This window comes from Petromyzon marinus, assembly GCF_048934315.1.
Source record: "Petromyzon marinus isolate PM22_M1 ecotype Great Lakes invasive population chromosome 68 unlocalized genomic scaffold, UKy_Petmar_22M1.pri1.0 chr68_unloc.3, whole genome shotgun sequence".
Lineage (NCBI taxonomy): Eukaryota > Metazoa > Chordata > Hyperoartia > Petromyzontiformes > Petromyzontidae > Petromyzon > Petromyzon marinus.
Genome location: NW_027422599.1, coordinates 116,274 through 128,684, shown reverse-complemented (window position 1 = coordinate 128,684; position 12,411 = coordinate 116,274). Strand labels below are relative to the sequence as shown.

The window sequence follows — 12,411 nt, the reverse complement described above, 5'->3', positions numbered from 1 at the left end:
GGTGGGTGAATTGGTGAGTGAATGGGTGAGTGAATAGGTGAGTGAACGGGTGAGTGGGTGAATTAGTGAGTGGGTGGTTGAATGGGTGAGTGGGTGAGTGAATGGGTGAGTGGGTGAGTGAATGGGTGAGTAGGTGAATTAGTGAGCGGTGGGTGAATTGGTGAGTGAATGAGTGAGTGAATGGGTGAGTGAATTGGTGATGAGTGAATGAGTGGGTGAATTAGTGAGCGGGTGGGTGAATTGGTGAGTGCATGGGTGGATGAATGGGTGAGTGGGTGAATTGGAGAGTGAGTGAGTGAGTGAATGGGTGAGTGGGTGAATTATTCAGCAGGTGGGTAAATTGGTGAGTGAATGGGTGAAAGGGTGAGTTAGTGAGCGGGTGGGTGAATGGGTGAGTGAATGGGTGAACGAATGGGTGAGTGAATTGGTGAGTGAATGGGAAGGTGAATTGGTGAGTTAATGGGTGAGTGAATGGGTGAATGGGTGAGTGGGTGAATCAGTGACTGGGTGGGTGAATTGGTGAGTGAATGGGTGAGTGAATGGGTGAGTGGGTGAATTAGTGAGCAGGTGGGTGAATTGGTGAGTGAATGGGTGAGTGAATGGGTGAGTGAATAGGTGAGTGGGTGAGTGGGTGGGTGAGTGAGTGGGTGAGTTAGTGAGTGGATGAGTCAATGGGTGAGTGGGTGAGTGAATGGATGAGTGGGCGAGTTAGTGAGTGGATGAGTAGGTGAGTGAGTGAGTGGGTGAGTGATTGTGAGTGAATGGGTGAGTGAACAGGTGAGTGGGTGAATTAGTGAGCGGGTGGGTGAATGGGTGAGTGGGTGAGTAAATGGATGGTTGAGTGAGTAGGTCAGTGAATGGATGAGTGGGCAAGTTGTTGGATGGGTGAGTGGATGATTGTGTGAGTGAGTGGCTGAGTAGATGGATGGGTGAGTAAGTGGAAGAGTGAGTGGATGGCTGAGTGAGTGAGTGGTTGGGTGAGTGGGTGGGTGAGTGGGTGGGTGAGTGGGTGAGTGGTTGGGTGGGTAGATGAGTGAGTGGGTGAGTGGGTGAGTAGTTGGCTGAGTGGTTGGGTGAGTAGGTGGGTGAGTGGGTAGGTAGATGAGTGGGTGGATGGGTGAGTGGGTGAGTGGTTGGCTGAGTGGGTGAGTGGTTGGGTGAGTGGGTGGGTGAGTGAGTGGGTGGTTGGGTAGATGAGTGGGTGGGTGAGTGTGTAGATCAGTGGGTGGATAGATGAGTGGTTGGGTGGGTAGATGAGTGGTTGGATGAGTGGGTGGGGTGGGTGGGTGAGTGAGTGGGTGGGTGGGTGAGTGTGTGGGTAAGTGAGTGGGTGGGTGGGTGGGTGAGTGGGTAGATGAGTGAATGGATGGATGAGTGGTTGGCTGAGTGAGTGAGTGGTTGGGTGAGTGGGTGGGTGAGTGGGTGGGTAGATGAGTGAGTGGATGCGTGAGTGGATGAGTGGTTGGCTGAGTGGGTGAGTGGTTGGGTGAGTGGGTGGGTGAGTGGTTGGGTGAGTGAGTGGGTGGTTGGGTAGATGAGTGGGTGGGTGGGTAGATGAGTGGGTGGGTAGATGAGTGGTTGGGTGAGTGGGTGAGTGGTTGGGTGAGTGGGTGAGTGGTTGGGTGAGTGGTTGGGTGAGTGGTTGGGTGGGTGGGTTGATGAGTGAGTGGTTGGCTGAGTGGGTGAGTGAGTGGTTGGCTGAGTGGGTGAGTGAGTGGGTAGTCAGTGAGTCACCACCTGTGTCTCAGGGCTGGGATCCAGGCGAGGGACAGGATGAGGAGGAGGAGGAGGCCGAGGCTGAGGCACCACACCAAGATGACCACGGGAAGCACAGCCTCAGTGTGAAGCCTGGAGTCTAGGCCTGAGACAGGAGGGGGGTTCAGTATCATCAGCAGCAGCATCATCATCATCAGCATCAGCAAAATCATATTCAGCATCATCAGCAGCAAGGGAAGCAGCATGTCCTCACCCAATGCTGCGTTTGTCTACAATGCTGCTGATGATGCTGGCACAGATGATGATGATGCTGCTGATGATGATGCCACTGATGATGATAATGCTGCTGCTCATGATGATGATGCTGCCGATGATGATGATGATGACGCTGATGCTCATGAAGATGATGATGCTGATGATGTCACTAATGATGATCATGATGACCCTGCTCATGAAGATGATGCTGCTGATGATGTCACTGATGATGTCACTGATGATGATGATGCTGCTGCTCATGAAGATGATGATGCTGATGATGCTGACGAAGCTGTTAAAGCTAACGATGATGAAGACGATGCAGACACTGACAATGTCTGTATCTTGAACTTATTTCGCACCTCATGGAGCCGGTCATGCTAATAAAAGTATTTGGGGAAGGAATTTGTCTTCAATCGAGATGATTTAAAAGTGCATAGCTCCACGCTCTTACAAATAGTGCTGCCGATAGTGATGATGGTGGTGATGATGCTGGTGATGATGATGCTGGTGATGATAATGGTGATGATGATAATGGTGATGATGATAATGGTGATGGTGATGATGATAATGGTGATGATGGTGATGATGGTGATGATGATGCTGGTGATGATGATACTGATGATGATGCTGATGATGCTGCTGATGATGATGATGGTGATGATGATGCTGGTGATGATGATGATGCTGATGGTGATGATGATGCTGATGGTGGTGATGATACTGATGATGGTGGTGATGATACTGATGATGATGCTGATGATGCTGCTGATGATGCTGATGATGGTGATGGTGCTGATGATGATGGTGATGGTGCTGATGATGGTGATGATGCTGATGATGGTGATGATGATGGTGATGCTGATGCTGATGATGGTGATGATGATGATGGTGATGATGGTGATGATGATGATGCTGTAGATGATGCTGATGGTGATGATGGTGATGATGATGGTGATGATGATGGTAATGATGATGATGCTGATGGTGAGGATGATGATGCTGATGAGGCTGGTGATGATGGTGCTGATAATGAGGCTGCTGATGATGCTGATGAGGCTGGTGCTGGTGAGGCTGGTGCTGATGATGATGATGGTGCTGATGATGATGATGGCGATGGTGCGGATGATGATAATGGCGGTGCTGATAAGGCTGCTGATGATGATGGCGATGGTGCTGATGATGATGGCGATGGTGCTGATGATGATGATGGTGCTGATGATGAGGCTGGTGCTGATGATGATGATGGTGCTGATGAAGATGTGGGTGATGATGATGATGATGGTGCTGATGATGGTACTGATGATGATGATGTGGGTGATGATGATGGTACTGATGATGATGGTGATGATGGTGATGATGATGATGGTGATGATGATGGTGATGATGATGGTGATGGTGGTGATGGTGCTGATGATGATGGTGATGATGATGGTGGTGATGGTGCTGATGATGATGGTGATGATGATGATGGTGGTGATGGTGATGGTGATGATGGTGATCCTCATGATGGTGATGATGATGGTGATGATGGTGCTGATGATAATGGCGATGGTGCTGATGATGATGGTGCTGATGATGATGGTGGTGATGATAATGATGATGATCATGGTGCTGATGATGATGATGGTGATGATGATGGTGATGATGATGATGGTGATGATGGTGATGATGGTGATGATGGCGATGATGGTGATGATGATGGTGATGATGGTGCTGATGATAATGGCGATGGTGCTGATGATGATGATGATGAGGTTGATGATGATGATGAGGCTGATGATGATGATGGTGCTGATGATGATGGTGATGGTGGTGATGCTGATGGTGATGATGGTACTGATGATGATGATGGTGGTGATGATGGTGATGATGATGGTGATGATGATGGTGGTGCTGATGATGGTGCTGATGATGATGATGATGCTGATGATGGTGCTGATGATGATGATGGTGCAGATGATGATGATGATGCTGATGATGATGATGGTGCTGATGATGATGATGGTGCAGATGATGATGATGGTGCTGATGATGATGATGATGATGCTGATGATGATGATGATGGTGCTGATGATGATGATGCTGATGATGGTGCTGATGATGATGATGGTGCTGATGATGATGATGATGATGCTGATGATGATGATGGTGCTGATGATGATGATGATGCTGATGATGATGATGGTGCTGATGATGATGATGATGATGCTGATGATGATGATGGTGCTGATGATGATGATGGTGCAGATGATGATGATGGTGGTGCTGATGATGATGATGATGCTGATGATGATGATGGTGCAGATGATGATGATGGTGCTCACCGGCGCTGCGTTTGAGACGTGTTGGGGTCGTCTGTTGCTCACAGCGCTGACCCGAAAACCCAGCCCGGCACCTGCAGGGTCATCATCGGGTCAAGGGGTCATGAGAGAGACAGCGGGGGTCACGACAGACGTAGGGGTCAGAAAGAAAGTGAAGTGGGGCATGTGGAAAATATCACCGACTTCTAGTGTCTCTCTATCCACGTGTCTCTCTCCCCGTGTCTCTCTCCACCATGTCTCTCTTCCCGTGTCTCTATCTGCCCTTGTCTCTCTCCCTGTGTCTCTCTTCCCGTGTCTCTCTTCCCGTGTCTCTCTCTCCCCGTGTCTCTCTTCCCGTGTCTCTCTCCCCGTCTCTCTCCCCGTGTCTCTCCCCGTGTCTCTCTCTCTCCCCGTGTCTCTCCCTCCCTCTGTGTGTTTCTCTCCCCGTGTCTCTCTCTCTCTCTCCCCGTGTCTATCTCTCCCTGTGTCTCTCTCTCCCCGTGTCTCTCTTTCTCTCCCCGTGTCTCTCTCTCCCCCGTGTCTCTCTCTCCCCGTGTCTCTCTCTCCCCTTGTCTGTCTCTCTCCCCGTGTCTCTCTCTCTCCCCGTGTCTCTCTCTCCCCGTGTCTCTCTCCCCGTGTCTCTCTATCCCCTTGTCTCTCTCTCTCCCCGTGTCTCCCTCTCCCCGTGTCTCTCTCTCTCTCTGTGTTTCTCTCACATGCACGACAGTCCCGTGTCTCTCTCCCCGTGTCTCTCTCTCCCCGTGTCTCTCTATCTCTCCCCGTGTTTCTCTCTCCCCGTGTCTCTCTCTCCCCTTGTCTCTCTCTCTCCCCGTGTCTCTCTCTCTCCCCGTGTCTCTCTCTCCCCGTGTCTCTCTCTCTCCCCGTGTCTCTCTCTCCCTCTGTGTGTTTCTCTCTCCCCGTGTCTCCCTCCACGTGTCTCCCTCTGTGTTTCTCTCACATGCACGACAGTCCCGTGTCTCTCTCTCCCTCTCTTCCCGTGTCTCTCTCTCTCCCCGTGTCTCTCTCTCTCCCCGTGTCTCTCTCCCCGTGTCTCTCTCTCCCCGTGTCTCTCTCTCCCCGTGTCTCTCTCTCTCCCCGTGTCTCTCTCTCCCCGTGTCTCTCTCTCTCCCCGTGTCTCTCTCCCCGTGTCTCTTTCTCTCCCCGTGTCTCTCTCTCCCCGTGTCTCTCTCTCTCCCCGTGTCTCTCTCTCTCCCCGTGTCTCTCTCCCCGTGTCTCTCTCTCCCCGTGTCTCTTCCCCGTGTCTCTCTCTCTCCCCATGTCTCTCTCCCCATGTCTCTCTCTCTCCCCATGTCTCTCTCCCCGTGTCTCTCCCCGTGTCTCTCTCTCCCCGTGTCTCTCTCTCTCCCCGTGTCTCTCTCCCCGTGTCTCTTTCTCTCCCCGTGTCTCTCTCTCCCCGTGTCTCTCTCTCTCCCCGTGTCTCTCTCTCTCCCCGTGTCTCTCTCCCCGTGTCTCTCTCTCCCCGTGTCTCTTCCCCGTGTCTCTCTCTCTCCCCATGTCTCTCTCCCCATGTCTCTCTCTCTCCCCATGTCTCTCTCCCCGTGTCTCTCCCCGTGTCTCTCTCTCCCTCTGTGTCTCTCTCACATGCACGACAGTCCAGTGTCTCTCTCTCTCTCTCCCCGTGTCTCTCTCCCCGTGTCTCTCCCCGTGTCTCTCTCTCCCTCTGTGTGTCTCTCTCACATGCATGATAGTCCCGTGTCTCTCTCTCCCTCTGTGTGTCTCTCTCCGTCCCTCTCTCTCCCCGTGTCACTCCCTCCCTCTGTGTGTTTCTCTCCCCGTGTCTCTCTCTCTCCGTGTCTCTCTCTCTCTCCCCGTGTCTCTCTCTCCCCTCGTCTCTCTCTCTCCCCGTGTCTCTCTCTCCCCGTGTGTCTCTCTCTCCCTCTGTGTGTCTCTCTCTCTCCCCGTGTCTCTCTCTCCCTCTGTGTGTCTCTCTCTCTCCCCGTGTCTCTCTCTCCCCGTGTCTCCCTGTGTGTGTTTCTCTCACATGCACGACAGTCCCATGTCTCTGTCTCCCCGTGTCTCTCTCCCCGTCTCTCCCCCCGTGTCTCCCTGTGTGTGTTTCTCTCTCCGTGTCTCTCTCTCCCTGTGTGTATTTCTCTCCCCATGTCTCTCCCCGTGTCTCTCTCTCTCCCCCGTGTCTCTCCCCGTGTCTCCCTCTGTGTCTCTCTCTCCCCGTGTCTCCCTGTGTGTGTCTCTCTCACATGCACGACAGTCCCGTGTCTCTCTCTCCCCGTGTATCTCTCCCTCTGTGTGTCTCTCTCTCTCTGTGTTTCTCTCTCTCTCCCCGTCTTTCTCTCTCCCCGTGTCTCTCCCCGTGTCTCCCTGTGTCTCTCTCCCCGTGTCTCTCCCCGTGTCTCTCTCTCCCCGTGTCTCTCTCTCCGTGTCTCTCCCCGTGTCTCTCTCCGTGTCTCTCTCCCCGTGTCTCCCTGTGTGTGTCTCTCTCTCTCCCCGTGTCTCCCTGTGAGTGTCTCTCACACGCACGACAGTCCCGTGTCTCTCTCTCCCCGTGTCTCTCTCCGTGTCTCTCTCCGTGTCTCTCTCTCCCCGTGTCTCCCTGTGTGTGTCTCTCTCACATGCACGACAGTCCCGTGTCTCTCTCTCCCTGTGTCTCTCTCTCCCCGTGTCTCCCTGTGTGTGTCTCTCTCTCTCCCCGTGTCTCCCTGTGTGTGTGTCTCTCTCTCTCCCCGTGTCTCTCCCCGTGTCTCTTTCTGTGTTACTCTCTCCCTGTGTGTCTCTCCCCGTGTCTCTCTCTCCGTGTCTCTCTCCCCGTGTCTCCCTGTGTGTGTCTCTCTCTCTCTCCCCGTGTCTCTCCCCGTGTCTCCCTGTGTGTGTCTCTCTCTCTCCCCGTGTCTCCCTGTGTGTGTCTCTCTCTCCCCGTGTCTCCCTGTGTGTGTCTCTCTCTCTCCCCGTGTCTCCCTGTGTGTGTCTCTCTCACATGCACGACAGTCCCGTGTCTCTCTCTCCCCGTGTCTCCCTGTGTGTGTGTCTCTCTCTCTCCCCGTGTCTCTCCCCGTGTCTCTTTCTGTGTTACTCTCTCCCTGTGTGTCTCTCCCCGTGTCTCTCTCTCCGTGTCTCTCTCCCCGTGTCTCCCTGTGTGTGTCTCTCTCTCTCTCCCCGTGTCTCTCCCCGTGTCTCCCTGTGTGTGTCTCTCTCTCTCCCCGTGTCTCCCTGTGTGTGTCTCTCTCTCCCCGTGTCTCCCTGTGTGTGTCTCTCTCTCTCCCCGTGTCTCCCTGTGTGTGTCTCTCTCACATGCACGACAGTCCCGTGTCTCTCTCTCCCCGTGTCTCTCTCCGTGTCTCTCTCCCCGTGTCTCCCTGTGTGTGTCTCTCTCTCTCCCCGTGTCTCTCTCTCCCTGTGTCTCTCTCTCCCTCTGTGTGTCTCTCTCTCTCCCTGTCTCTCTCGCTCTCTCCCTCTGGGTGTCTCTCTCTCCCCGTGTCTCTCCCCGTGTCTCTCTCTCTCCGTGTCTCTCTCCCCGTGTCTCTTTCTCTCCCCGTGTCTCTCTCTCCCCGTGTCTCTCTCTCTCCCCGTGTCTCTCTCTCTCCCCGTGTCTCTCTCCCCGTGTCTCTCTCTCCCCGTGTCTCTTCCCCGTGTCTCTCTCTCTCTCCCCATGTCTCTCTCCCCATGTCTCTCTCTCTCCCCATGTCTCTCTCCCCGTGTCTCTCCCCGTGTCTCTCTCTCCCTCTGTGTCTCTCTCACATGCACGACAGTCCAGTGTCTCTCTCTCTCTCTCCCCGTGTCTCTCTCCCCGTGTCTCTCCCCGTGTCTCTCTCTCCCTCTGTGTGTCTCTCTCACATGCATGATAGTCCCGTGTCTCTCTCTCCCTCTGTGTGTCTCTCTCCGTCCCTCTCTCTCCCCGTGTCACTCCCTCCCTCTGTGTGTTTCTCTCCCCGTGTCTCTCTCTCTCCGTGTCTCTCTCTCTCTCCCCGTGTCTCTCTCTCCCCTCGTCTCTCTCTCTCCCCGTGTCTCTCTCTCCCCGTGTGTCTCTCTCTCCCTCTGTGTGTCTCTCTCTCTCCCCGTGTCTCTCTCTCCCTCTGTGTGTCTCTCTCTCTCCCCGTGTCTCTCTCTCCCCGTGTCTCCCTGTGTGTGTTTCTCTCACATGCACGACAGTCCCATGTCTCTGTCTCCCCGTGTCTCTCTCCCCGTCTCTCCCCCCGTGTCTCCCTGTGTGTGTTTCTCTCTCCGTGTCTCTCTCTCCCTGTGTGTATTTCTCTCCCCATGTCTCTCCCCGTGTCTCTCTCTCTCCCCCGTGTCTCTCCCCGTGTCTCCCTCTGTGTCTCTCTCTCCCCGTGTCTCCCTGTGTGTGTCTCTCTCACATGCACGACAGTCCCGTGTCTCTCTCTCCCCGTGTATCTCTCCCTCTGTGTGTCTCTCTCTCTCTCTGTGTTTCTCTCTCTCTCCCCGTCTCTCTCTCACCCCGTGTCTCTCCCCGTGTCTCCCTGTGTCTCTCTCCCCGTGTCTCTCCCCGTGTCTCTCTCTCTCCCCGTGTCTCTCTCTCCGTGTCTCTCCCCGTGTCTCTCTCCGTGTCTCTCTCCGTGTCTCTCTCCCCGTGTCTCCCTGTGTGTGTCTCTCTCTCTCCCCGTGTCTCCCTGTGAGTGTCTCTCACACGCACGACAGTCCCGTGTCTCTCTCTCCCCGTGTCTCTCTCCGTGTCTCTCTCCGTGTCTCTCTCTCCCCGTGTCTCCCTGTGAGTGTCTCTCACACGCACGACAGTCCCGTGTCTCTCTCTCCCCGTGTCTCTCTCCGTGTCTCTCTCTCCCCGTGTCTCCCTGTGTGTGTCTCTCTCACATGCACGACAGTCCCGTGTCTCTCTCTCCCTGTGTCTCTCTCTCCCCGTGTCTCCCTGTGTGTGTCTCTCTCTCTCCCCGTGTCTCCCTGTGTGTGTGTCTCTCTCTCTCCCCGTGTCTCTCCCCGTGTCTCTTTCTGTGTTACTCTCTCCCTGTGTGTCTCTCCCCGTGTCTCTCTCTCCGTGTCTCTCTCCCCGTGTCTCCCTGTGTGTGTCTCTCTCTCTCTCCCCGTGTCTCTCCCCGTGTCTCCCTGTGTGTGTCTCTCTCTCTCCCCGTGTCTCCCTGTGTGTGTCTCTCTCTCCCCGTGTCTCCCTGTGTGTGTCTCTCTCTCTCCCCGTGTCTCCCTGTGTGTGTCTCTCTCACATGCACGACAGTCCCGTGTCTCTCTCTCCCCGTGTCTCTCTCCGTGTCTCTCTCCCCGTGTCTCCCTGTGTGTGTCTCTCTCTCTCCCCGTGTCTCTCTCTCCCTGTGTCTCTCTCTCCCTCTGTGTGTCTCTCTCTCTCCCTGTCTCTCTCTCTCTCTCCCTCTGGGTGTCTCTCTCTCCCCGTGTCTCTCCCCGTGTCTCTCTCTCTCCGTGTCTCTCTCCCCGTGTCTCCCTGTGTGTGTCTCTCTCACATGCACGACAGTCCCGTGTCTCTCTCTCCCCGTGTTTCTCCCCGTGTCTCTCTCTCCCCGTGTTTCCCTGTGTGTGTCTCTCTCTCTCCCCGTGTCTCCCTCTGTGTGTGTCTCTCTCTCTCCCCGTGTCTCCCTCTGTGTGTCTCTCTCACATGCATGACAGTCCCGTGTCTCTCTCTCTCTCACCGTGTCTCTCCCCGTGTCTGTCTCCGTGTGTCTCTCTCCCCGTGTCTCTCCCCGTGTCTCCCTGTGTTTCTCTCCCCGTTTCTCCCTGTGTGTCTCTCTCTCCGTGTCTCCCTCTGTGTGTTTCTCTCCCCGTGTCTCTCTCCCCGTGTCTCTCTCTCCCCGTGTCTCTCTCTCTCCCCGTGTCTCTCTTCCCGTGTCTCTTTCTCTCCCCGTGTCTCTCTCTCCCCGTGTCTCTCTCTCTCCCCGTGTCTCTCTCTCTCCCCGTGTCTCTCTCCCCGTGTCTCTCTCTCCCCGTGTCTCTTCCCCGTGTCTCTCTCTCTCCCCATGTCTCTCTCCCCATGTCTCTCTCTCTCCCCATGTCTCTCACCCCGTGTCTCTCCCCGTGTCTCTCTCTCCCTCTGTGTCTCTCTCACATGCACGACAGTCCAGTGTCTCTCTCTCTCTCTCTCTCTCCCCGTGTCTCTCTCCCCGTGTCTCTCCCCGTGTCTCTCTCTCCCTCTGTGTGTCTCTCTCACATGCATGATAGTCCCGTGTCTCTCTCTCCCTCTGTGTGTCTCTCTCCGTCCCTCTCTCTCCCCGTGTCACTCCCTCCCTCTGTGTGTTTCTCTCCCCGTGTCTCTCTCTCTCCGTGTCTCTCTCTCTCTCCCCGTGTCTCTCTCTCCCCTCGTCTCTCTCTCTCCCCGTGTCTCTCTCTCCCCGTGTGTCTCTCTCTCCCTCTGTGTGTCTCTCTCTCTCCCCGTGTCTCTCTCTCCCTCTGTGTGTCTCTCTCTCTCCCCGTGTCTCTCTCTCCCCGTGTCTCCCTGTGTGTGTTTCTCTCACATGCACGACAGTCCCATGTCTCTGTCTCCCCGTGTCTCTCTCCCCGTCTCTCCCCCCGTGTCTCCCTGTGTGTGTTTCTCTCTCCGTGTCTCTCTCTCCCTGTGTGTATTTCTCTCCCCATGTCTCTCCCCGTGTCTCTCTCTCTCCCCCGTGTCTCTCCCCGTGTCTCCCTCTGTGTCTCTCTCTCCCCGTGTCTCCCTGTGTGTGTCTCTCTCACATGCACGACAGTCCCGTGTCTCTCTCTCCCCGTGTATCTCTCCCTCTGTGTGTGTCTCTCTCTCTCTGTGTTTCTCTCTCTCTCCCCGTCTCTCTCTCTCCCCGTGTCTCTCCCCGTGTCTCCCTGTGTCTCTCTCCCCGTGTCTCTCCCCGTGTCTCTCTCTCTCCCCGTGTCTCTCTCTCCGTGTCTCTCCCCGTGTCTCTCTCCGTGTCTCTCTCCGTGTCTCTCTCCCCGTGTCTCCCTGTGTGTGTCTCTCTCTCTCCCCGTGTCTCCCTGTGAGTGTCTCTCACACGCACGACAGTCCCGTGTCTCTCTCTCCCCGTGTCTCTCTCCGTGTCTCTCTCCGTGTCTCTCTCTCCCCGTGTCTCCCTGTGTGTGTCTCTCTCACATGCACGACAGTCCCGTGTCTCTCTCTCCCTGTGTCTCTCTCTCCCCGTGTCTCCCTGTGTGTGTCTCTCTCTCTCCCCGTGTCTCCCTGTGTGTGTGTCTCTCTCTCTCCCCGTGTCTCTCCCCGTGTCTCTTTCTGTGTTACTCTCTCCCTGTGTGTCTCTCCCCGTGTCTCTCTCTCCGTGTCTCTCTCCCCGTGTCTCCCTGTGTGTGTCTCTCTCTCTCTCCCCGTGTCTCTCCCCGTGTCTCCCTGTGTGTGTCTCTCTCTCTCCCCGTGTCTCCCTGTGTGTGTCTCTCTCTCCCCGTGTCTCCCTGTGTGTGTCTCTCTCTCTCCCCGTGTCTCCCTGTGTGTGTCTCTCTCACATGCACGACAGTCCCGTGTCTCTCTCTCCCCGTGTCTCTCTCCGTGTCTCTCTCCCCGTGTCTCCCTGTGTGTGTCTCTCTCTCTCCCCGTGTCTCTCTCTCCCTGTGTCTCTCTCTCCCTCTGTGTGTCTCTCTCTCTCCCTGTCTCTCTCTCTCTCTCCCTCTGGGTGTCTCTCTCTCCCCGTGTCTCTCCCCGTGTCTCTCTCTCTCCGTGTCTCTCTCCCCGTGTCTCCCTGTGTGTGTCTCTCTCACATGCACGACAGTCCCGTGTCTCTCTCTCCCCGTGTCTCTCCCCGTGTCTCTCTCTCCCCGTGTTTCCCTGTGTGTGTCTCTCTCTCTCCCCGTGTCTCCCTCTGTGTGTGTCTCTCTCTCTCCCCGTGTCTCCCTCTGTGTGTCTCTCTCACATGCATGACAGTCCCGTGTCTCTCTCTCTCTCACCGTGTCTCTCCCCGTGTCTGTCTCCGTGTGTCTCTCTCCCCGTGTCTCTCTCTCCCCGTGTCTCTCTCTCCCCGTGTCTCTCTCTCTCCCCGTGTCTCTCTCTCCCCGTGTCTCTCTCTCTCCCCGTGTCTCTCTCCCCGTGTCTCTTTCTCTCCCCGTGTCTCTCTCTCCCCGTGTCTCTCTCTCTCCCCGTGTCTCTCTCTCTCCCCGTGTCTCTCTCCCCGTGTCTCTCTCTCCCCGTGTCTCTTCCCCGTGTCTCTCTCTCTCCCCATGTCTCTCTCCCCATGTCTCTCTCTCTCCCCATGTCTCT

General features: G+C 55.6%; 1 protein-coding gene across 1 annotated transcript in view; it reads right to left on the bottom strand.

Annotated features, from left to right (window-relative positions):
• The window catches only part of LOC116938039 (uncharacterized), a 34,842-nt gene that overhangs the window by 4,674 nt on the left and 17,757 nt on the right, over positions 1–12,411 (bottom strand). Inside the window, exons 3-4 of the mRNA XM_076058239.1 lie at positions 4,299–4,369; positions 1,738–1,861 (exon numbers count right to left, since the gene is read on the bottom strand). Coding sequence (XP_075914354.1) covers positions 1,738–1,861; positions 4,299–4,369 — 195 coding nt within the window. The remainder of the gene's footprint in view (positions 1–1,737; positions 1,862–4,298; positions 4,370–12,411) is intronic.